Source organism: Pezoporus wallicus, unplaced genomic scaffold (genome assembly GCF_028554395.1).
Source record: "Pezoporus wallicus isolate ANWC-B61680 ecotype Strahan unplaced genomic scaffold, APGP_CSIRO_Pwel_v1 contig_3017, whole genome shotgun sequence".
Lineage (NCBI taxonomy): Eukaryota > Metazoa > Chordata > Aves > Psittaciformes > Psittacidae > Pezoporus > Pezoporus wallicus.
Window position 1 is genome coordinate 1,393,707 of NW_026638957.1, and position 25,300 is coordinate 1,419,006.

A 25,300-nucleotide genomic window follows, 5' to 3' on the forward strand; every position below is an offset into this window, starting at 1 on the left:
AAGAATTACCAACTTTTTAAGTAGATTTTGAGTGCGTACATGGTTTTCTCAGGTAAGCTGGGAGAACTGATTCACCACTGAACCCAAATACTGAATGCTTTGTGACCAGTGGATATGGTGACTCTAGACACATCCATTTTCTGGGGAATCACATTTGTATGTTTGTGGGAGCAGACTAGTAGCCAGGTTCTGCCCCAGATTACTGAAGATGGGACATACAGGAATAATCAGGAGCTGAGTAGACAGGGCTTGTGGGGTGAGAAGCTATGGTTTACATCTCTGACATGCTTCATGTTTATTTTCTTGTACCAAACATAATTACTCCTGCAGGACAGATGGCATAGACTAGTCAATGTGTGGTGTTTGGGGTACCAGCATCATTCTGCCAGTGCCTCCCTTTCCTAAAATGAAACATGAAAAGTTCCTGGCTTTAAAACAAAATATTTTGTAGGAAAATACTTCCAGCCTTACCTAGTCACGAATGAATCATTGTTTTCCTGGTTATCTGCACACTGAAACTGTGCCAACATTTTGGATTACAAGGTGAGCAGTGGCATGTGTCCAGCTCCTCTGCTGAAATATTCTGTTAATATTGTGGGGGTAAAGAGTATTTTATATGGATTGATCTCTTTCCCCATTTATAGAGTTCAAATTGTTCTTAAAATTCCTACAGCATGTGTGGGCTGATCATTGCAATAGTTAAATGTGGCATTCTTAGGCTCTAATCTGTGCTGCTAATTAATGTAGATTTGGTGGAGCCCCACAGAGGTCGTGTCAGAGGCAGCAGAATTTCACAAGGACAACTCCTCTGGGAGGAATCTTCCTTTCATCTTTCCAGCTATGCCGAGGGTTGCCAGGGGCAAGCTGTCCCTTGTGTGGCACAAGGTCCATGCTCACAGTTATACTGTTGAATGAAGAAAATGAAATGGAGCAAGAAAAAGGCTTTTAAGGAAATGCACTGGGTGAAAAGATTGTTGTGCCAACAGAAAAGCCTTCGTCTCCTTCCCTCCCTGGTAAGACTTACCTCCAGTTACTCTGCCTCCAAGGGACGCATCACACAGGTCACTTCTAGAAGTTCTGCTTCAAAGAGAGAATCCCTAAAGTGAGCCATCAGCAAATTGGCAAAACAGCACTTGCCAGGGCAGTGGCAGAGGCCCCTAAGGACATTAAGCATCATCTCAACTAGACATGCAAATATTTCATGGTGCTGAACATGTAAAAGGACTGCAGGTAATAGCAACAGAATTAAAAGCAAGTTATACAACACAAACAAAAAACTGACAGTGAACTTACTCTGAAAACTTTTTCCACCCTTGCAATACCCTTCCCAAAGATGGTTCCAAGTTGGTCTCCAATCCCAGCCAGCAAGAAGCCAAAGAGTGGAATCCCAAAGATGGCATACAAGATGCAGAAAACTTTGCCTCCAACAGTGCTTGGGGCCATGTTCCCATACCCTGAGGAGAGAAAAAATTGTCAGGTTCTCAGGACTTATACATGGCTTTTTTAGGAAAACTGATGGTTTTAGAAAAACTGCTGCTTCTGCAGGTATACCTTTGTTCCACGTGTAATTCCTATTTACAGTCTTCCAAGGCATGATGGCATTTCCTAGGCGAGCTACCCCCTGTGATTTAGTTCTTCTTGTAGCCTCAGTTACCCATGTTTTCTACAGATTCATGTCCCATTGAAAGTTGTTGTTTGTTTAACTGATCTAGGTTGCCTTACTATGGCCCAAAAAACCCTGTGCTGGCCTGGTGCCTGTGCACTGCTGCTCTTCTTGGACTGTGCCAACGACTTCCTGATGGGGGTATGATTCACCTGACAAGGCTCGTTTTCCATGGTTAGTTCGTAATTTACTCTGTCCCTCATAACACTGACTAGTTACCCCAATTGTATTCACGCGTCACAAATCTGCCTTTGAACTCTTTATTCAGACAATAAAGATCCTAATGTTTATATTTTTGTCAGAGAAATCCCAAGCACAAATACAGGCTGGGCAGACAATGGATTGAGAGCAGCCCTGAGAAGGACTTGGGGGTGTTCATTGACAAGAAAGTCAAAATGCCCCAGAAATGTATGCACTCACAGCCCAAAAAGCCAACCATGTGCTGGGATGCATCAAAAGAAGCATGACTAGCAGGTTGAGGGAGGTGATCCTGCCCCTCTACTCCAGGTGAGAGCCCACCTGGAGTATTGAGTCCAGCTCTGGAGCGCCAGCATAAGAAGGACATGGATTTGTTGGAGCAAGTCAAGAGGAGGGGGCACGAAGATGATCAGAGGGCTGGAGCACCTCTCCTGTAAGAGGCTGAGAGAACTGGGGGTGCTCGGCGTGGAAAAGAGAAGGCCCCAGGAGATCTTTGAGAAGCCTTCCAGTGCCTAAAGAGGACCTACAAGAAAGCTGAAGAAGGACTTTTTCAAGAGCATGTAGTGATAAGACAAGGGCGAACAGCTTCAAACTGAAAGAGGGTAGATTTAGATTAGACATTAGGAAAAAGGGTGGTGAGGCACTGGAACAGGTTGCCCAGAGAAGCTGTGGCTGCTCCATTCCTGGAAGTGTTCAAGGCCAGGTTGGACAGGGCTTTGAGCAACCTGGTCTAATGGAAGGTGTTCCTGCCCATGGCAGGGGGGTTGGAACAAGATGAACTTTAAGGTCCCTTCCAACCCAAACCATTCTGATCCTACAATTTCATAACACTTTTTAATAATTTTCAACAAGGAAGTTTTTAAGCCTTTTCTCTGAACATCCTACTCCACTTATATATATAAATCAGTATTGATGTCATAATAAAGGTGCATACATGCCTTCCTTACACCCTCTGTTAGGGTAACCCGAGGTTGTTGAACAGATGACAGGTTCTGACTAACACATAATTATTCAGCTGCCTATCCTGAGTGAAAAACTCTCATTTTGGCCCAAGCGTGTTTAGGCACATTTGGTTTCAACTCCCAGCCCTGTAACTCCAGATAAATTATTGGAAATATCGGACACTGGTAGAAAAGCAACTCTCCACGTGTCGTATGCAGTAAATACATGTAGACACCACAGTTTGCTCAGGCACTTCGCTTTCCCACACTACCCATGTGAATTTAACTTTCAAATCTACATAGAGCATCATGATTCCAGTAGCCATGGTATTTCTGTTAAAATGTTAGTGTTAGAGAGAGTAAACAGGAATTGTGGAAGTAAAATTTGCACCTTTTTATTTAAGATCAGCTACCTTTATGAAAATGTTACAGAGATTTGTATTCTGATGACACATAGTTATTTGAATATTAAAAATGATCACACAATCACAAATCACTGCTGAAATAAAGTGGAAACACAGCACACCGAGAGAGATGTAGATCTGCTTCATCTACAGCAATTCCTCCCAGTCGTTGGGAACTAAGGCTGGGCTCCCAGGTCCTATATCCTGTTAGGTTTGTAGCACTGGCATTGGACATATTTCTCTGTCATGGGATAGTGAAAGCACTATGCTGACACAGAGCACTGCCTCCCCACAAACCCACAGCTGTTTTTATGGCTGTATGTGTGATCGCATATTTCTCCTAAAAGTCCCAGAAAATCCAGGCGCCACAGGCCAATGGACTGAAGTTGACCAGGTAGTCTGCCAAGTCTAAGAGAAGACCCAACAGGGCTTTGGATAAAATAAAATCATTTTCGTGCCCAGACACAATATATAGACTTTATGCAGCCTATAAAAACTTAATTCATGGAGAACTTAAAGCAAATATGAGCAGAAATCCAAGCTCTTCTCAGTAAGTTATTTAAATAGCAGATGCCAATGAATATGCCTACATAAACTATGCCTACATGGTGGCATTTATTTTAATGAGTAATTTAAAAGCTTGTCACTTGGATCTATTGAGTAAACAAATATTAAGGAAGGGTTTTCTTACATTTGATTCAGAAATGTTTTCTTTCTCACTATCCGCTGTTTTTATGCTACCATTAAAAATGCATGATAATGTAGTTTAGTATATAGAGGAACACAGGGAGGAGTATGCTCTATACGATCACTCTTTCATCCTCACGTTAACAACAAAGAAAAGGCAGAGCCAAAGGCACAGACTCCACTGTTTGAGATAATCACCACAGCAAGTCTTGTAACTGCCACAGGTTGGGTTTGTTGGGGTTTTTTGTACTTATTACCTGCATAAAGATTTTGCAGAATTCAGTCAGATTCTCACACTTTACTGAAGGGTTATTTGATCGTCAGATTTTTCTATACAGTCACCAATGTGTGCATCACAGCTGTAACATGGAGAAGCACTTTATCCACCATTTAAATCAGAAGAATACTCAAAGGCAAAGCAAATAAAAAGCAAAATTTGCCAGTGGTTTCCAAATAATCAGATCTTTTGACCTCTAACCATGACAGCATTGAAATCAGCCTTTCAATTGTACAACTACTGTATAATTCTGAGATTTTTATCATCAGTGTTATGAGTTTATAATTTTTTTTCCTTCAGACCATCTTCTGAAATCCCAGATACTTGAACAATCTTCAAGAGAGGTACTGGCTCACTAAGGAAAGGATAAAAACCTTAGTGTATATAAGGCCAGCATTCAGAGATGCTAAATATATAGGACATAATATATAGTTGGGACAGATGATAAGGTTCACTGAATAACGAATTTACTGAAATTAGTGGTTCAAGAAAAGTAAATGGATCAGTTCCATATACCCTTTATCTAATACAGAGAAATGTTACCTTACAGGTAAATTCATCAACAATATTCAAATCCGAATTTCCAACAACCATAGAATGGTCATTTCATTGGGTACTGGTTCTTGATCTTTCTAGTGAAAATTAAGCCCACCTGCACCTAGATCAAGAACAGATTATAAATCCTTAGTTACAACGTTACTTGTTTTCAGTTCAGCATTGCTGTTCTACCGTAGTTATATGAACAGTTTCTGATATTTACCCCGAGGCTCAATACCTTTGATACATACTAGAGGCATGCCTTCTGAAAACTGAGAGAAACAGAGTTCAGCCACTTCATTTCTTTGTTATTCACCTTCCTCAAATTTAATTTCTTATCCAGGTTTCAGTGTGACTATGCATCTGAAAAGATAAACAATAAACATACCTATAGTTGTGATGACTGTTCCAGCAAAGAAAAAGGCACTTCCAAGGTCCCAATGACTGCTGTTTTTAGAGGAATTTCCTATGGGACTGACTCCTGCATTATCAGCATCAATAGCATGCTGCAGAGAAAGAGACAACAAATCAGCCTTATGCATGCTTTACCATATCCTATGCAAGCTGGTATAGGCTCCAGAGGGAAATTTCTAGGGCCATGGGAACAGCTTAGATTTAAACTTTTTAATACCTGCTCAAATTACAGTAGCATCCTCTGCACACATGAGCTGAATATATGACTGAACTATAAGCTATTAAGGTGGAACAAAGGTACAATGCATAGGCAAATGACAGAAGATACAAAACTATTAAGAAGAAGACTGACACTACAAAGAGATCCATAAATATCATACTCAAAGTAATAAATGCCAAAGGAAAAATTCCCCAGTAGAACAGCTGATGTTAGAGGCAGCAAGAAGGGTGGTAAATAAAAATAATGTTTGTGAAGTCAACTGAAGCCAGTCAGCCAAGAATCTTAATTCCCAGACAATTCATCATTGATTAAGTTATTTATATTTTATGCTAACTAAAGAAAAAATAGGATATATATTCCATTTGAAATGAAGGACTAAGATAGCTATGGAAACATCATGAAAAACCTTTACAATCAGCTAGGAATTCCCAGTTGCCACACTGGGCAAGATTGCATGTCTACAGACAGCATGGTACAGAGACTCCCAGCTAGTACTTCAATGAAAAAAATCCAGAACAGAAGCTGAGGTAGCTATACTGCTTCCTGGGCACTGTCCCATGTCTCACACAGCACTGAATCAAACCAGGCAGACATAGCCTGCTGAATGTTTGCTTGGGGATTTCTAAAAGCGAACCATACTGTATCATGAAGAAATACGCACTTGCTTTTCATTGCAGCTTCACAGTCCAAAGGAAAATACAGCTAAATACATCAGCCTCCAAAGCACAGAAATAAATCTCTCATCACCAGCTGGCACATTCAGCTCAGTTGCTTCAAGTTCATTTTTGAGATGCCCTTTGGTACATACTGTCTAGTTACTTGTCAATTTCATGCAATCTATTGCCTGTCAGAGAGAAATTCAGACCTCACTATGGAACAGGAGCTAAAAATGACTGCCTTTCAAAGTAAACCTCTCCTTCCCAAATGTTCCCCTCTGTTTCTATTAGTTTCCATGAAACTAATGCAAACGGAACCAAGCTTCTCTCTGCCATTTACCATTTCCAGCTCTTAGCCTTTCTCCATTTCTGTTCCAACTTCACTTCATGTTGATGTTATACTGCCAGATCTTCCCTTTCTCTCTCACTCTGATATTTGCTCCTCCTCCTAAATATTGCCACCAGTCTTTAGCCTTGGTTATTTCAGTGAATTTATTGCCAAGGCTCAACAGGAGAGGTAAAGTTCTGCCTTTCACATCCTTTCTTTCTTTGACTTTGTTCAACACAGAATCCACACCTATCAATGCAAGTTTCTGACTTTTCTCATTCCAGTTCTATAACCAAAATCTTCTATAACAAAATCTTCTCTTTTGCCTCTGAATTGTGATCTACAAATTGTCACTGTGATTTTGTATTTCACCCTTTTCTATACAGCTGATGTGCAAAGTTAACCATTTTACTATTGCCCCACTTCTCATCTGTTCATCTCTACAATTTGTCTCCTGATATTCTCTTTAACCTCATATTCTTTTGTGATTTTAGCACTGATATTTAAATACATCCATTTGACACCTCTTCTATCCCTAGCTTTCATGATACACTTCTTCCATCTGGTGGCTCATTTATCACATTTTTTCTTTTCTTCCCTTTCCATTTTGCACTTTTTCTTACTCATTTTTTGCCTATATTTCCAATTGACTTCATTGTTATAAATATTCTTCTACTGCATTTTTTTCCTTAGGCCAGTTTCAGCTAATCTGCTCCCCAGTTTTTAGTTATTTATCATGTTGCCCATTAAAAAGGGATCTCAGTGGGAGAACAGGGGCCTGGGTAAGAACAAAGGCCAGGTATATCTAAAGATATAAGTACAGGACAGCCTTTTTTAACATAAATGCTGTTACATGCCAGGCTAACCTGATTGTGAAATTACAGTATGAGCAAGCTACAGACTTGGCTGTTTGCATTTCATGTGGGCAGAAAGCCAGGGCTCCTCAGCACCTGACCATACCTGAAGAAACAGGGATATAGAGAAAGGAGGTGTTTAGCACCAAACTCTTTGAAAGGGCTTCTGCACCAGTTGCTGGCATACTGTGAGTGCAGAGATCACTTGTTTACCCAGAAGAGTGTAAATCAGCATAACAGACAGGTTGCCTGTTTAAATAGGCCATGACACACTGTTAGCTACTCGTCATGTTACTTTTGCCAAGGTATGCTGCCTGCCTTCCCTTTGAGTGTGTGAATGTCAGCTTGCTAATTACAACACTTTAATCACATTTGAGTTTACACAGTTCAGCAAGTCTGTTAGGGCCAAGCACTAACCCCTGAAGTTAAGGAGTGTCCCATTGCCTTAGGTAGCTCTGAGCTTCTCAGGCTCCCTTTTCATCCAGTACAAATTCATTTTTTCTTTAAAGCTTGACTGACATCATTCATTAGAAATATCCAACTCTCGCAATGCTAGGTCTTAATATATAATGTTTTGCATACATCATGGAGGACAGAAAGGGAGCATTAAGAGAGCAGCCCTACAGTTAGCAGCACTTAAATATGCAGTTTCAGGTCATGGGATGAGTAAAGGATGCCTTACTACGACCGCCACAAGTCCACCTACACGGAAGTATCCTGCTAGATGAAGATTGTCCAACAGCAAGACTATCAGTGGCAAGACTCTCCCAGTTCGCACAGACCATGAAATTTTACAACGTTTTCCCATCCATGAAACTACAGGTAGGCTTTTTTGCATGACCTGAAGATCTGCATCCTCAGGTTGTCTTGGAGCAGAGAAAGAACTAGTTTCCAGAGTGCACTCTGATGGCAAACTTTCCACATTTAAGACATTTTAAACTAGTAGTTTCAGGTATTTTTATACTTGAAGTATCATCAAAAGTAACAGGTCATCAAAGTAAACTTACTCCTTTCCTGTTTCTTTCTTCCTTCTCAGGGGGAATTACATGCAAAGTGCACTTTCTTTAAATATTAATTATGAATTCAAAAGGCATTCTTCTTCAATTAGCAATTATTATTCACTGGTAATTTATCTTTTGAAATGCCACCCATTCAGGGAAGGCAATAACCTCAAATAACTCAAAGGGCTGTAATTGTCTTTCTTGCTGTTCAAGTAATGTGTGTGTCCTAAAGCCGATAGGCAGATATGAGTGAGGGAAATGACAAAACTACCAAAGTAAATCAAGTACTCAGTATTGCTGAGTTTATATTATTATATGTTTTTTAAACATATATTTCTGGTCACTCTTTTCAATTTGGTTCCCCATCATTGTATACATGTGCATTTTACTCTTGGGCCCTTTGGTATCAGCACACTGGTCTCTCTGTAACCAAAAAGATGTGATCTGGTGAATCTGCATGGGACTGCAGGCAAAGCCCACATCAAGTCCAGGATATGTGGTGATACTGGGATGACTGAATCCTGTATTCCCAAAGAGAGTACAATCTGGACTCCATCTTAATCTGGAATAGGCTTTATCAGTTCCACCTGTTGATATTCAGGCAGCAATATTTAAAGTCTATGAGGCATGGGCCTACCTTGGGCTGCCTAGTTCTTAACATTTAGGACTCAAAGTCCAAAGAAAGCTACAGTGAATGCTAACTTGTTCCATCGGGTGTCAAGAAATCCCCCCACAACATAAGATCAAAACAGTATCTCTTTTCTATGGGTAAAATCAATAATATTCCCCTTATACCAAATAGCAACTACTGGGGTTTCACCATCTCAGTTCCTGCACCCACAACACCATACAAGTGGCAGACTCCAGCTCTCTGCAGCCCTACCCTGCCCAGCCACAGGCTCTGTTGAACTGGGGTCTGATCCATGGGCTGATGTCCCTCCAGCCATCCAGCCTCAGCCTCACCTGGGGAGATGCCTGATAGTCTGGGCTCAAGGATGGCCCTGGCTGCCCCCAGCCAGCTATCCTCCCTGGCTGGCACCAGTGGGGTCCACAGCTGCCAGCTCCCTGTCCCCTGAGGTACAGGTAGTCCTCACTGTGCCAGGGTACTCACATATCTCATTGTCCCTGGTACACAAGTGAGTACCAAACTTCGCTGATGCATTAGGTGTCTTGAGTGCTAATTAAGAACAATTATATCAAGAAAATGTTTAAAGTGTATTAGAATCACAGAATCGTGGAATAGTTAGGGTTGGAAAGGACTTTAAGATCATCTAGTTCCAACCCCCCTGCCATAGGCAGGGACACCTCACACTAAACCATGTCACCCAAGGCTCTGTCCAACCTGGTCTTGAGCACCACCAGGGATGGAGCATTCACAGCTTCCCTGGGCAACCCATTCCAGTGCCACACCACCCTCAAAGTATAGAACTTCTTCTTTATATCCAATCTCAACTTCCCCTGTTTAAGTTTGAACCCATTACCCCTTGTCCTACCACTACAGTCCATAACGAAAAGTTCCTCCCCAGCATCTTTATAGGCCCCCTAAACCAATGCAAGGCAGTTTTCTTTTGCTATCTTCATATATCTATCTTGAGATTTTAAAGGAAGTAAAATTTACTACTAGGATTTGAGGTGTCAGTCAATTTGTTATATAAACCAGTTCTCTCTGCACAATTTTCCATATTGTATTAAATTCTACATCTTTTGCCTCTAAAATTAAATTCTGGGATTAAGACTGAACCTCTGCTTTAAAGGCTTACTTGACTGATTCTGGTTTTTTTTTTCTGGAAAAAAAAAAAGGCTTTTATATGGTTCACTTTCTTATGTTTCTTTAATTTTTCAGTGTCATCCCAAGCACGAAAGCAGCAAATAATTTCCAAGGACAAGCATAACAATACACTTCTTGAGTGCTGAGCTATGAAAAGGATGTACCCTATGTGTAACCAAGGATAGGAATTTGATAAAGAAAAATCTTGTTGTCTTCTTTGTAGTTCCATTAATTCCTCTCCACAGATCATGCTGATCCAATAATGATTATCTCCCTTTACAATTCATTTCCAAGCAGATTCCTATCAAGCATACAAACAGTTGTTTCAATTGCCTTTCATGCTCTGATGTTCCTCTATTACAATGAGTAGGATGCTTCTCATTAGCAAGCAGCTTTTAAAGACTAATTCCTTAATAACTTTTCTCCATACTCTCCACCTCTCTAATTATTGTCACCAGTGATTAAGGGACCCTCATAAATGCCCATTTATTCATTTTCCACAACAGAACCTTCAAAAGACGGAGGCCAGCAATTTTTGTCCAAGTCTAATGAAAAGTAGTAAGCTTTGAAAGAACATCCCTTAAATATTTCTGTGTATTCCATAAAAGTCTTTAGGTGACAATCGACCAGAGCGTGATTTATCTCCACCCATAACAATCTGATTGTCGTGCATGCACTATGTCTGAGGGCAGACCTACGGCATTCAACAAGAGACATGCACAGAGATCTCAGTCCAAACAGCTTAGCTCATTAGCTCGGGAATGAAGTTACAAACTAGGGTAACTGCACCAACTTATACATGACCCAAAAGATACAAATTCTTTTTTTTTCATATCCTTTATGGGGAAATGAAGTAAAACAAAGATCGGGGCAGAAGGGAAGTAGGGACATATAGCAGACAACAGCAGAGGCACATGCAAAAGTTTCAATAATCAGGTCTTTGTCATCGTTTTGCTTCACAGTTGAAACAGTCTTTTCCTGTCTTCAGTTACAGGCAAGCCTTACACAGAGTTAACTCAAAACAATGTTTTTTTCCTCCTCCTTCTAGAGCTTTCTTCTATCACATGAAAACCATCCAAGTTCTCTTCATTTTACAAGTTAACAACCGGGAAAGATAAGCTGGCTCATGAACCTGGCAGGCAGCTGAAAACTGAAACATCTTTACAAGGTATTCCCTTCCTTGCTTACCTTAGGCAAAAGTAGTTCAGAACACTAATCAAAAGTGCCTATCCAAAATATAAACTGTTACTAACATAATAAGCCAGTTAAGCCTCCATAGTTTATTTCCAGCTCTGCTTTTCCTTTTCAGTTACAGTCTAACTCTAACGAACTGCTGTAGTCATTAGTGGACATTGATAATATGACTAGTTCCCAGGTGGGTGATACTTTATTTTTTTTTATATTATAATCACTCACACTCCTAAATTAAACCTGAAGGAAAAGGAAGAAGAAGGCCCCCCAGTAACCTAAGTAAATTCTTACAGTGGCAAGCCACTCTCTCTTACATCATTGTGTAGGGCTTATTACAAAAACAAGGCTCATTACAAAAGTTCTTACCCATACACAGTGTGCAGCCTACATAGAAACAGAATATGAATACCTTTATCAGGTCCATAAGAATTACTTTGCCAAAACACATTGATGGTCTTCCTTCCTACCTCTCCTAATGATAGACAACATCTGATCTTTCTGAAAGGTGCAACCTCCCCATTATACACTCTAAGTGTGCATTTTCGCAAAGGCAAGATGACTTTGACCCAGCTACTAATAAGCTTCTGCTATGACATGTAAGAACAATAGCAAAACCAATAACAGAACACACAATTTTGTAATTTTCTCATTCCAGTTGTCTCATACCGTTGTCTCAAGTTGTAGATCACATAAGGTATTAAATAACGAACAAATGTCTTCAGAAGCAGAAATGTGCTTTAAAAATGTACAGTTAAGAACACCCACTTCAGGTGGCTTTAGACAATATAGGCTACACTGTGAAACACTTGCTATTGTTAAGAAAAAAATATCTGTCATTGTGTTAGTATTAGACAAACCTGAACCAAAACCCGAGAGATAAATACAAATTTAAAATACTTCATAAGGATTCACACTTCTTTCATCACTGGATTGATTCTGAAGTCTATGAATGAACTTCACAGTCTGGACTCAGCAATTCACATGTGTGCCACCAGTACTAATATTTGCAATGATGTGTTATTGGAGATCAAGTTGGAAAGGATGCCTCATCTACAGTAAACTTTAACAGCTGCTTAATACAGTGCTCAGCCACTTCCTTACAGATTTTCCAAAGGAGAATCCTTTGAAAGATTGAAATTTAAGCAAACCGATAGATATATCCATCATTAGCCTTGTAAAGACCATGACACTCCTTTCCTCTTCTCCTTAAAAGATTTTTCCAGAGCTACCCCAACAGGAAAAGGATATAAACTGGTTCTAAAGGTCTCTCATATTTGGAGAATGCACTTTTCCATGTTCTCCAAAGCACAGAGGTGACGCAACAGTTATTCTGGAGAGCATGATCCGTATTCATCTAAATGTTTCCAGGTAGCCAAGTAACATGAATTACAAACAGCTCCCTTAACAGTAGCCAGGTGCTGACTGCACACAGCACAGCAGCCAGGACCCATGAAAGTTGCCACATCAGTCTGAAATCACAATTGCAAAGGCGGACGCAGCATTTGGTGCAATGTAGAAATGCATTGTGCCAGTGTCGTGGTTTAAACCCAGGGAGATGTCACTTTTGAGATCATCAAAATGAAGGCATGAAAGCACAGTGTTAAACCTATGAGATTATCTTCAAGCAGTGGTTCACTGTTATACTGTGCTAGTTAGTTATAATCAGAGTTTTCTGTATCAGCATACCAAATTACATCCCTGGAGCCACTTTCACACCCAGACTTACAGCAGAATCCAAAGGAACTTGTTCTTTATTGACAAATCTGTTTCAATATTTCACACCACTTGGCCTTAAGACATTCACATGCTAAGCTGCTAAATCAATTTAATTTACCTTTGCAAAATGATTTCCAGTTACCCAGTGTAATGCCTGAGGGCATACTGAAATCTCAGGAGATAAGATTTTTTCAGAGTATCTGCCTTCTAATGACACAATATGCCTGTATTTTTATTTTAGTGTCACCACTTTTGATGTGAGAGAAGAAAAAAAATTGTGTAAAATAAAGAATTAAAACTGGCATGTAACTTAGAGAGCACAGAATAAGGGCTATTTAAAACTCTTTGCACTGCAGTTGATATGCAGGAGTCTACCACCCTGTTTAGGTGCTTTGGTTGTTGCACTTAATATGTGCTCTGCTTTCTGCTAGAAAAGATAGCATTTTACAGACCTTTTAATAGTGACATTCCCATCAAGGGAATACAAATATCTTGCTTTTAGTGTTTTTTTTTAAATCCTTGAATCAGGCAGCATACGTTACACCTGAAGAGCTGAGGGAAATAAGGATCTCTGCAACACTGCCATGAGAAGCATGTCTGATCCGACAGCCCTGAACAGAATTCACCCTGAAAACTGAACATGTTCACCTGCCTTCTGCAGACAGATGAAGGATGTGATCAAGGTCAGCCGTGATCCAAAAGCTGTACAGTCACATCAGCACAATACCACTTCCTGCTAAAGCAGGTTTGGCTTCTTAGCTACAGTAGTAGGCAGCCCAAAAGTGCAGGTACACAGCTTCTGACTCAGAACTGACCTGTCTTTCTGTGAACACAGGCCACAAACAGGGAGAACCCACATCTATCTGCAAAGACACAGAAATATTTTTTTTTTGCTTAGAAGAGGCAGAAGAGCACTGCTGTCTAAACATGTGGACAAGGAAGAGGAATCAGTTAAACAATGGGATATTGTGGAACACCATCTACAAGGAAAATGAACAAGTTTAAGCTGAAAAGCAGAAGAATGCTTTTTCCATTACAGCAATGAGATACTGGAACAGCCTCTTAAAAAAAAGCTAAACTAATAAATTTGGTTCACTTACAGAAAGGGCTTTATAACACAGTTGGGCTGATGGATACAAGAATCCAGGGGGTAGCTCTGTGTTCTTTCAAACAGACTGAAATCCCAGCACCACTCTGGTGTGACACCCCAGAGGGAAACACATTGTGCTCTTGGAAAACTCAGACAAAAATTCAGGTCTGAAATACGAGGCTGAAGTTCAGCTTTGGAATATACACCCTAGGTATCTCACATTTCTTACCTAATCTCTATTTAATCCAGGCAACTGATGGGAGTCTTCTAACATCCATAATAACTTTCCTTGTCAAGAGATTTAATCAGTGAAAGATAACTCTAACCTTGGTAGATCTTTTTGCACATTATTCCATTTTCCACTTATTCCAACATACCTGATAGTTACTTCCTTCAAAATGGATTCTAAAGCTTTGCATGCTAGACTGGAGTAAAAATTCTGTAGTTCTTAAATACCAATTATTTTCTATTTTCAATTGCTACTTTATCATCATTCATTTACCTAAAATTCACAATAGTAAACCTGTGAAGTAATATTTTACACTGAGTTCAGAATTCTGGGCTGAATATTTTTTTCAAAATTCCCACCTATCGTTTTTTGTTTGCTCTCCTGGTTGCTGTGTTTAATTTTTAAGGAAGAATTAAGAATTTAATATCATTTGAAAATTCAGAGATGGTGAGCAAGTGTCTTGCAAATCTGTCACCTCTCACAAGAACTTCGTCCAGATATTAAGTTCTGATTTTCCTTGCACACATTTTTCATTATTCTAGTAAATACATTTAACCTTTATTTACAATGGTTTGGAGCCATAGTTTCTATTTCTCAGACTTTAAAATGACTGGGAAAGGGCCTGTTTTTCACACCGTCCATTGTGAGGATTCTATGAGCAATTTTATTCTCCACCAATTCAGCTGATCAAAAAAATACCAAGCTGTTTATCCCAGCTTGCAAGACGTACTGTCTTCTTCACATGGCCTACCTGAATCAATGTCTCCAGCTCTAGCTGAGTTACACAAACATGCTCCCGAAGAAAGTCAGCCTTCTCTAGCGCGATCGTGTTCTTCTGCCTGCTTTCAAATGGCTGCTCCAGGGCACGGAAGACAAGTCCTCCTGTCACCAGGTAAACTACGACAACGACAAAGACAGCCACCACTGTTTTCCACTTCATGACTGTCTGCAGGCCTTGAGAAGGGGCTTCCATGGTAGCAACAACAGCGGCTCGGGATGAAATGGAGAGTCGTGGAGCTGGGTTATGCCCGTTAGTTTTGGGCTCAGGTTCACAAGCTGGCACTGGTGAGGGAACAGCCACTGAAACACAAAGTAAAAAAATCTTATTCAAAATCAAATCCCTAAGGGTATAACCTTGATCTTCATAAGCAGCTTTCCTAAACACCATTTTCAAGACTCTTGCATAAACCATGTTATTCACATAGATGTGATCCTTCTCATCTGGAAGGTTCCATATGTGTTTTGTCCATCCACATGCAAGCTACCTCAGGGGTTTCCTTCACCCATTACCTCTAGAACAGGACAGTACAGTTGCATACACAAAAATTTCAGAAGGATGCAGAAAACCATTTACCCAGTAAGAACATGAAATTTTGTCTAGTTAGTATATTAATTACACAAGGTGTTATTTGGTGAGAGACCCTGGGAGAGATTTTGTCCTTAAATCATGATACTAATAGTATTAGCAGTGCTAAGAAACTGAACTGTTAATAAATAATCAGCAATCACTACTTGGTCTGGTATTGACAGAAACTGAAGATGCTTTGCAAACCACAATGCTCTTTGGCTTGCCAACATAAGCAGGCCCATATTATTTATGTGCACTCATAAAATCAACATTTCTGAAAATATTCTTAAAGCCTGGAAACAAATTTTAGCATAAATCATTCTTCAGCCAAAGCATAACAGATATGTCAGGTCAAAATCACTCACGTGCTGAGCACAATTGTGGACCTTCCAATTTAGGAATAAGACACTATATAGCCCACAAGACCTTAGCAGTACATCAGAGCTAATAAACATCGACTTCCAGCCAGACTTATTAGCCCGACCACAGTTGCCAAGCTGCCAAGGCATCCTAATCAAAGCTGGCTCACCTCCAACTAACTGAGGTGTCTCAGCATCACACTTCCCAACTCTGTTCCAGAGCTAACAATGGCAGGATGAGGCCAGGTTCCTCAGCATCCACTGGTATAATAGTACCACATGAAGGCTTTAAAGATGTTGGATTCATTTTAAAGCAAATCTATGCTGTATTCTTACCATGGTGCAGCTGTCGCTGATGTGTAATTTCTTTGAAAATGAATTGATTTATTTCATATCAGACCTAAATCAGATTGCAGTTAAAATAGCCACTTTAGCTCCATTCTCTGAATTTATTCCCGAAGTGTCCATGCTGTTTTTCTCAGAAACTAAAGCAGAAGGATTTACAGTATCTGACCAGAGTGGCAGCAAAAACTGATCCTAAACTATTTAACATACAACATGATTATAGCTTGAGTTTGAAGTTGGGTACAACTCTTTCTCAATAGAAACTGGTTTATGATACTGAATAATTTAAGAACTCAGCTGTTTACTACAGTCACGTTTTCCCAGAAGCGATATATGTCTGAAGCACTGCACTGAGGATAGAGCTTCCACCCTACTTGCTAGCTAATTACAGTTGCTTTACAGTTAATATTTCTATTAATATGTGGATTGGAGGCTAAGATTCTAAATGGATTGGAAAGGATCCAAGATCAAAGGAGAAGCCTCTGTGGTTGATCCCCTTTGCGTGTACCTCAATTTTGCAACACCCTGTTGGCACATTTGCTCAGTTTCACCATCAAAATGTCATTATGGTTCCCAACACTTATCAGACAGGATGGAGTGACATCAAATTTTAAAGGATACTTTCTCTTACCTCCACATGTATTTCATGTAAGTTCTAACAACTTGAAGTGACAACAGGTAGCAGTGACAGTATTAGAAAGAATTCACTTTCTCTTACCTCCACATGTATTTCGTGTAAGTTCTAACAACTTGAAGTGACAACAGGTAGCAGTGACAGTATTAGGAAGAATTCACTTTTTTTTTGTAAAGAGATCAATTATTTAATTATCTAAATCTTATTAAAGGATTATTGTAATAGATAGAGTGAGTTTCAGCAGGAAACATCAGAAACCTATACAGAAGAAATGTAAACTAGAGAGGCTGTGTGAAGCAGAACCTCTCTTCCTCTATAGGTAAATATCTTATATCTGAGTCAGAATATTTCCTTACTGAGCTGAATAAATTTGAGTATTCCCAGAAGTGGCTCTAAACCAGTATAACATAACTTCCACACATCGCAGGGAATTCAATCAACTTACGTTAGAGCCCATAACTACTCTGTATATTGCGAATCAATATACAATATATTGTGAATCGATATACAGAATACACAAAATCTGCAAGCCTGAGGGTTGATTTTGCATAGTTCAGATTACTCAGCAAAATACTCTCTGGATATGAGGCTCACATGGTAGGAAGAGAGCAGAAGTCATATGAGAGAAACAGCATCCTGCAATTTTTTGAAACAACTATCGCCATCACCATAACTGGCATAGACAAGCATAGGCTGGGTGAGCCTTTCAGTGGAGAGAGGTGCCTGACTTTTGATATACTACAAATGATAAGTCAAGAGCTGGTAGAGTTAAAAAGGTTTTTGTAAGTTTTGTTTTTCTCTCTGCTAGTATAACTTTTCTTATACAAATCATATTTCTGGCAAAGTGTTAATAACACTTTACAGTAAACTCATGGCCTGTTTGATTCTGTCTTCAAAGAAAAATATGTTGTACTGATTTAAGAACAAGATGGGAAGCTCACGGTAGGGAACATAAAATGTTCTTATAAATATTGTTTCACTTAAACAACTCAATGGATTACTGGGCTTGGCTTGCTTGTCTCTAAAATAAAAGATAATTTTTTTCCTAAAAACTATATTAAAGACTTTCATTTTCTGCTCTTCGTAATGTCTACCCTAATCGCATGTAGAAATGTTGATCCTAAAAGATGTTATATGATATAAATTAATACACAGGAAAACTACTAAAGCAGCTAGTTGAGCAATTGACATAACACAGAGACAATCTTCTCACAAAGATAATGCAGAAGGCACAACTGCAGTCAATACCCCAGGGATGTTTCAGGGTCGATTTTAAGCAGCAGATAGTTATTGGAAAATAGTGTAAATCCATAACATGATAGTAGGGTTAGTGACTTGAGCACATGGTAGGAATTCAGAAGTCCCAATTTATAATTGGAACTCTGCTTCCATGAACCTATGCTCTCAGAAAGGCTCTACCATTCACCTTTAAACATGGTTTCAACAACTTTCAAACCTTTAAACACGGTTTCCACCTTTAAACCAGGTTTCAACAACTAGCTTACTTTTCTAACATGAGTGTTCTGTAAGGATCCACATCTGTACAATTTTTGAACTAATGTATGAACACAATAGCTATATAAACTTCCAGAAGTTTAACAAGGAGCTTTGCTAAAATCAAAGGATGGACTATAGTGTCAACCCAACAATACGCAGAGGTATACAGTTTAAGAAAATGAAGGACTACATAAATTCTTGAATTTGTAGATAGACTGTCATATCAAAGAAGACTTAATCTGCTTCACTGAAAGCAATGATGTATCTCCATTCACCTGCATGTACTAAATTAGTAGGTAACCTCAAAGGAACAGGTACCCTCAAAGGAACACACCAGTGTTTCAACACAGGCCTTACCCCAGTAAAAAAATGCCAGTGGGAAAAGAAAGGTGGCTGGGGCAGAGCTTAACCCATCGTGAGCAGCAGGCAGTTGGACTAGATGACCAGCTGGCATTTGTCCTAGATGGCCATTAAACAGAAACATTCTGTTCTAAAGCAAAATACTGTAATGTAAGACTATGCACCATAACACATCACTTCAGGTTAAAAATTGTCCTTTATTACTGCAGATGTCCTTTAAGAGACTGATATTCTAAAAACAGGTTAGACTAATTTCTGCCAGAAATATTTAAGAATAGTTGGCCCTGCTTTACAGCACCACTGCAACATAACCTGCTATGATTCTGTGAAAACAGTACCAATTTAAAAGCAAAATCTCCAGACAGAGAGGTACAAAGTACAGACACCTGAAAAGAACAGCTTCAAATAAGAGCCAAAATGCTGAGAGGTTGTTCAATTGGCTTTTGACTCTGAAAATGTTAAGCATGGGTTTGCCACACTGACCTCTATCCTGGCAACTATCTTACTGCCCTGGTTTCAGCTGGGATAGTTATTTTTCTTCCTAGTGGCTGGTGCAGTTCTGTGCTTCAGCTTTAGTCTGAGAACAATGCTAACAACACACCAGTGTTTTAGTTGTTGCTTATTGAACAAGGACTTTTCAGTCTCTTGTGCTCTCTGAGGAGGGGCACAAGAAGTCAGGAGGAAGCAGAGACAGGACAACTGACCTAAACTAGCCAAAGGGGTATTCCATACCACAGCACATCATGCCCAGTATATAAACTGGGGGGAGTTACCTGGAAGGCACCGATGCTGCTCAGGTCAGGCTGGGTACAAGTCAGCGGGTGGTGAGAAATTGCATTGTGCATCACTTGTTTTTTTTCCTAAGGGGTGGGGTTTATTCCTTCCTCTCTCACTCTATTTCCTATGATGATGATGATGATGATGGTCATATTTCAGTTACTATACTGTTCTTAACGCATGGGTTTTTACATTTTTGTAAAAATTGAAAAAATTTCTCCAGCTGGAAGTGGAGGGGAGTAAGCAAGCAGCTGTGCAGTACTTAGTTTCTGGCTGAGTTTAAACTGCCATGCTTACCCAATATGCCAAGAGCATAAGAGATACTGAAGAAACCTAGTTTTAGATAAGAGTTTCTCAACCGGTTTAAACCAAATTCTTTTTTTTTTTAATTAACCTACCCTCCTCTGAGGTATTCCTGTCACAATTTATATATCTGTGAAAAAATGCAAGCCAGGTTTAACGGAGTGTCTTATTTAATACTTTATTTCCTTCCACGTTCAGTGGTACCTGACTACACAGGAATGTATGTACATTTTAATGACAGTATAATAGAGTACTCTTGACACATCTGATGCAAGTGTTTCTTTCGCAGGATTCAGAACAGAATTAGACTGAAGCCACATATACTTATGCATTCATAAATCCAGCAGCTGGCCTTAAGTTTAATACATGAGTTGACCAAAAATGAAACTGGACATTTCATCTCCCATTTTAATGGATCCATCCAAGGAAGGCAAAAAACTACTCTCAGCTCAAGTAAAAAGATTCTTTGATGTGCATCCGAAAGTAAGTACCAGTAGTTTTTCCGCAATTCCTAAATAAGTACCAGTAATTTTTCCCAAATCCTCATAATAAGATGGGAGTTTTTTTCAAGAAAGGAAATTATGCTTTCTTCAAACATTTACATTGTCAAGCACTCAAAATTTCCCATGGAGTCTTCCTTATGTCTGTCTTAAAATTAGGAGTTTAGTTTGAATTATAAAGTAATCTTATCATGAAGGCCAGTTCCACTGAAAAAATTCATGAGCAAATTATCCTCCTTCCAGCTTTCACAAGATACTTCACTGGGTTATCTCCACTTGTACATCCTTCCTGTAGCACTACTTAATAACGCAGCGTTTTCTCCTGAAGTAATTTACAAATATGACATTTTGTCAAGTGCATGCAGTTGCAAAACAGAGACCTGGAGCATCAAGTCTCAGAATTGTCTGTGGGATGCTAGTCAAGTACACCAGAGCTTCCCTGAACCATCCGCTAAAAGTAGGTGGATCTATCTTCTTAAAACAGATTGTAAAGGACTGGGGTATGAAGGGACTCCACTGGCCACAGTTGTCTTAACATCTTAGCAGGAGCCTCATTTATTTAATTTTCGCTGGACTGAGTATTCTATCTTGGTTCCCCCCACCCACCTCTCTGCTGAAATGGACATACACTGAAGTTAACATCAAAAGGTTTCCTGCTTGAACTGCATAGAAAGACAGGAAAATGAGCAGCCCACCACTGGATAACATACAATCTTGCACCCCAGACTCTGGCTTGTCTCCAAACAGAAGTTCCTAGGGAATATGGGTATCTAGCATTTACTTCCAATTTCACAGCATTCCCACAGAGTCCCCAAAGTCATTTCAGCTACTGGCTGCTTGGGTTAACATAGCAGGGCTATGCCTGGAAAAGAAAAATGCTAGAGGAAGAGCTAAGGCAATTAGTGTATCAAGCTTTCAGCCATATGAACTGAATACATCACTAAGAAAATGCATCCACATTCATGGATGAAGGGAATTTGTATGTCCAACAGGAAGCAGGTAGTTGCTATATGCATGACGGAAGTAATGAAACGTGGAAGTTTCTGTCCATGTGTAACAAAAAATCATTAAGCCATTAAAATTTTGCATTATGAGGACATGGCTAATCATTTCCACCACCTGCTTTTCTTGCTATTATAACCCCCTGCCCATCCCCATTCTTCATCTCTGTCTGTTGCGGTTTTTTAACAGGTTTTGTAAAGTAGCAAGCATCCATTTAACCAGCACAATGAATGCTGGATTTTTACACACTGGGCACTCAAAAATCTGATGCTGGTTTAGAAAGTCTGGCTTTTACAGCAAAAATCCCAGTAGACAATGATTGTGTCTGCCTTTGTGTTTGTGCAGCATCTTTGCATGATGTGGTCTAATTAACAGGTGACATTTCAGCTGTGATCAAGAAATGGAAGAAAAACCCTGCCTGCAGGCTACCATTACATATTGGGCAGAACACTAGTATCCCTGTGGCTGTTGTTCTGGATTGAGGCATAATAATATGCACTGCTGCCTGGGGACCATGGGATCCATACAGCCGTGGATCAAGAAAACTGCTCACAACACTGACATGTTTTACACTGGTTTGGCCCTGGTCCCTCTGCGTATTCCCAAAGGTGTTCAACCACACGACTTGAGCAATGAAAGTCATCACGAGCCTGCCACACAAGGGGAATTTCATCCTACTCTTTGTACAGCGTTTTGCTGCAAACTGCCATTGAAGTGAGAAGAATTATTATTACATTTACTGTTCATGAAAGCAAAGCTTGACATATTGCTTGTTTGGGGAGTGCATAGAGTGCCTCCAAGCATACAGCTTTTCACTGCAGCAGTACCCCACTGGTTAAATCTGACATTGTTTTCCCCGTAGTGGATTCTCTAATGAAGTATTAGTGCTGCTGACTTCAGCAACATCTCAGCAGTCTGCTGCAAATGCAGTCATCAATGGCAAGGCGTCCAACACAGTACAGAAAGAGAGACAGGTAAAGGCAGAAGTGCAACATACATTAAACCAGGAAGACTGAATGTGCTGTTAGAAAGTAGCACTGATTTCTCCCAGTTACTCCCAAACTGCTCTTTTCCCAGATTAAGGCAGGGAGAAGGGAGGAGTATGTTATGCTACAAAACTGCATAAGGAATAAAGTCACTGTGTGCCTCCTATTGTAGGATAATGCTAGTTAAATAAAAATCTATTGAGATCTCTCTGCTGATGGGGGGAGAAATATCAGCTCAAAATCATGATTCTTGGTAAGTTTCCAAAACAAATCTACATAATTTTGTTTCATCAGTTATAATTGAAACATGCTAATTAATTGCTCTTGGAATACCCCAACTGCTTAATTGATTTGGAACACAGTATTACAAGAAAACAAAAAACTCCAGTCTTATAATGTGTCTTTCATTTTTCTTCATTAGAAAACTACTGTTTAGGCAAAAATAAAAAAATCTTAACCAGCCTAAACTGAAACATGGTAGAAATTAAGAAAGCAGTATGGTCTGCATCAAGGTCTCTCTTTCTGTAGAAAGACCTTCCCAACTACGAAAGTCTTCACAGTCAATTAAGGAGAACGAGATGCTTCAAGAGCTGTAGGAGATGTTTTCATGCAACCTGTGTGGGTTTTGGAAGTGACCGTAGTGGAGCAGATATTTCCCTCCAGCCTGTGAAGAGGACCACACCAGAAGACACCAGACTACAGCAGGCTGATACTGCCTGAAAAACAGCTGCCTGTGAAAAGACTATGCTGGAGTAGCTTTATCCTAAAGGACTGCAGTCCATGCTGGAGCAAGGCAAAAATGTGAGGAGAAAGGTGCAGTCCAGAGGAACTGTTATGAACTCACCACAATCCCTCATTTGCCATCCCCTTGCACTATGTGGGGTGGAGAAGAGCAGTCAGGAATGGAGTGAAGTTTCCTCTATGAAAAAAAATAAAGGAGGGGGAGATATTTTAACCTTTGTCTTCGTTTCTAACCATACAAATCTGTTTTAATTGGCAACAAATTATTTTCACCCAAGTCAAGTCTGTTTTGTCCATGATGGTAATTACTAAGTGATCTTCCTACCTTTATCCTGACCCACAAAGTTTTCCATCTTATTTTCTCTCCCTCTCCTCTAAAGGAGTAAGAGAGTGGCTGGGTGAGCATCTGGCAGACAGACAAGGTCAACCCACCGCAGACAGTTTGCACAGGGGCACTGAAGATGAGGACACAGCTCAGACTGTACTGTCAAGCAGTTTTTCCTGAGTCTCACCAGTCACAGAGTGCATTGGTGAAAAAGTTATCAGTCCATTACAGACATGCCCTGAGAATATAAGTGTATAGATCAGGTCTTAACTATAGTGATGAACACAAGTTAGCTACAGAGAGAGCAAGCAGCCTTCAAATAATAATGCCTTTTTGTCACACTTTACTGGAAAATTCATTTGTCTTTTTGAGTGGACTTCATTTCTAGTTTTTCTCATCTTTCATTCTCATTTTTCCTTCCCAAACATCAGCATTCCACTTCACTCATTTTCAATACAGATTTAAGAAAATGGATTTTAGCAGCATTATTTTCGTATAAAGCTAAATGTCCAATTCACTAAATATTTCATGCTGGCGAGAAGCGCATATGCTCTTAACCAATGAAGAAAAAGTAGCAATACAATGTGATAACTCTGGCTGACAGTATTTAAAAATTTTAAAAATTTGCTTGCTATATGGCTAGAAATTGGGTGCTGGGTAAATTTGGCTGTTGGATTGCTTATTACTCTAGTTGTAATTAGTTTAACAAATGTGTAAAAGATTAAAAAGTCTATGCAATTACCATTCCCCTGAGCTATGTCGTGTCCCTTTTCCCTGTTTTCAATGAATTGTGTGAGGCTTTTGAAAGACTTTCTGGTAGTCTATCATTTAATTTTAGCAATTCTGAACCTCATTCCCTAAAAAAAGATTTTTTAAAAAGTATGTACAAGTTAATTAAATTTCAGTCAAGAAAATATAGTGAGAAATAGAGAAGGGTCTGAGTATCATTTTTATATTTATCGTGTTTCTTAGAGGCACTGCCATTTCTAATTGTAAATTGTTTAATGCACAGAAGAATGGCAGTTCAAATATCCATCTCACAAAGAGCTTTCAAAGCAGGGAAATGAAAAACTCACAGTAGCTGCTGTGACTAAAAGTCTGCAGGACTAAAATCTCAGTGCTGTTAACCATATTAAAACAAAACAAAAAAAAAAACAAAAAATACCCAGAAAATCTCACTATGCCAACAAATATAATCCTAAATCAATTTTTTATATGTCCTCATTAATAGTTATAATTATTTATTTTATAGAGAACAAACTCTTTAGAACAGGGGTCCTAACATCAGCAATGTTTAGAACAGGAGTGCAACTGCCTTGAATGTATTACAAAGAGCAATAATTACCATGCATCACTGTCTTTCAAATCATTCTGGAAAAATCTGATGCTGCACAACCATAATTTCCCTTAACCTTTCATGTGAAGAATTCAAAAGTATTTTGAGGCTCCTTTTTGCAGGCTGATCCAGCTTTCATTAGGATTTGCACAGAAACCAGGTTCACTCCAAGCTCAGCGCTATGGTAACTTTGTTAGTGTAGTGCTGAGCTTTTGTTTATAGGTCTAGCCACTTAGCAGGACATACTTGGTTCAAACAGTGCTGTACCAGAGAGGCTCAAGTTTACAGTTTCCTTGGCTGGCCTAGCTCGGGCAGCAGCCTTCAACTTTTTCTGTGTAGGTATAGCCTAGACAAAAGAGAAATTGCTTAACCGAGACCACACAACAAACAACAGACTGGAATAGAAACCCACTCTCCCAGACTCATGTGTTTTAAGACCTATCCAAAAAGAGCCACTCCTATTTTGGACACCTGTATTTTATTTCTTTAACTTCATTCCCATTTTTGGCTTCTGCACAGCCTTTCAAATGACTGCACTTAGTTAGCAACCAGTGAAGATGAAGATATGTTTTTCTTTCTTCAGGCTAATAGAAAAGGGAAAGAAACTCTGAAC

General features: G+C 39.5%; 1 protein-coding gene across 4 annotated transcripts in view; it reads right to left on the reverse strand.

Annotated features, from left to right (window-relative positions):
- Positions 1-25,300, reverse strand: part of KCNK10 (potassium two pore domain channel subfamily K member 10) — an 85,268-nt gene that overhangs the window by 22,719 nt on the left and 37,249 nt on the right. For all 4 annotated transcript variants that reach the window (XM_057413424.1, XM_057413423.1, XM_057413420.1 and 1 more), the window contains 3 exons: positions 14,926-15,254; positions 5,096-5,213; positions 1,294-1,454 (listed from right to left, as the gene is read on the reverse strand). In XM_057413424.1, coding sequence (XP_057269407.1) covers positions 1,294-1,454; positions 5,096-5,213; positions 14,926-15,147 — 501 coding nt within the window. In that variant the 5' untranslated portion in view covers positions 15,148-15,254. The remainder of the gene's footprint in view (positions 1-1,293; positions 1,455-5,095; positions 5,214-14,925; positions 15,255-25,300) is intronic.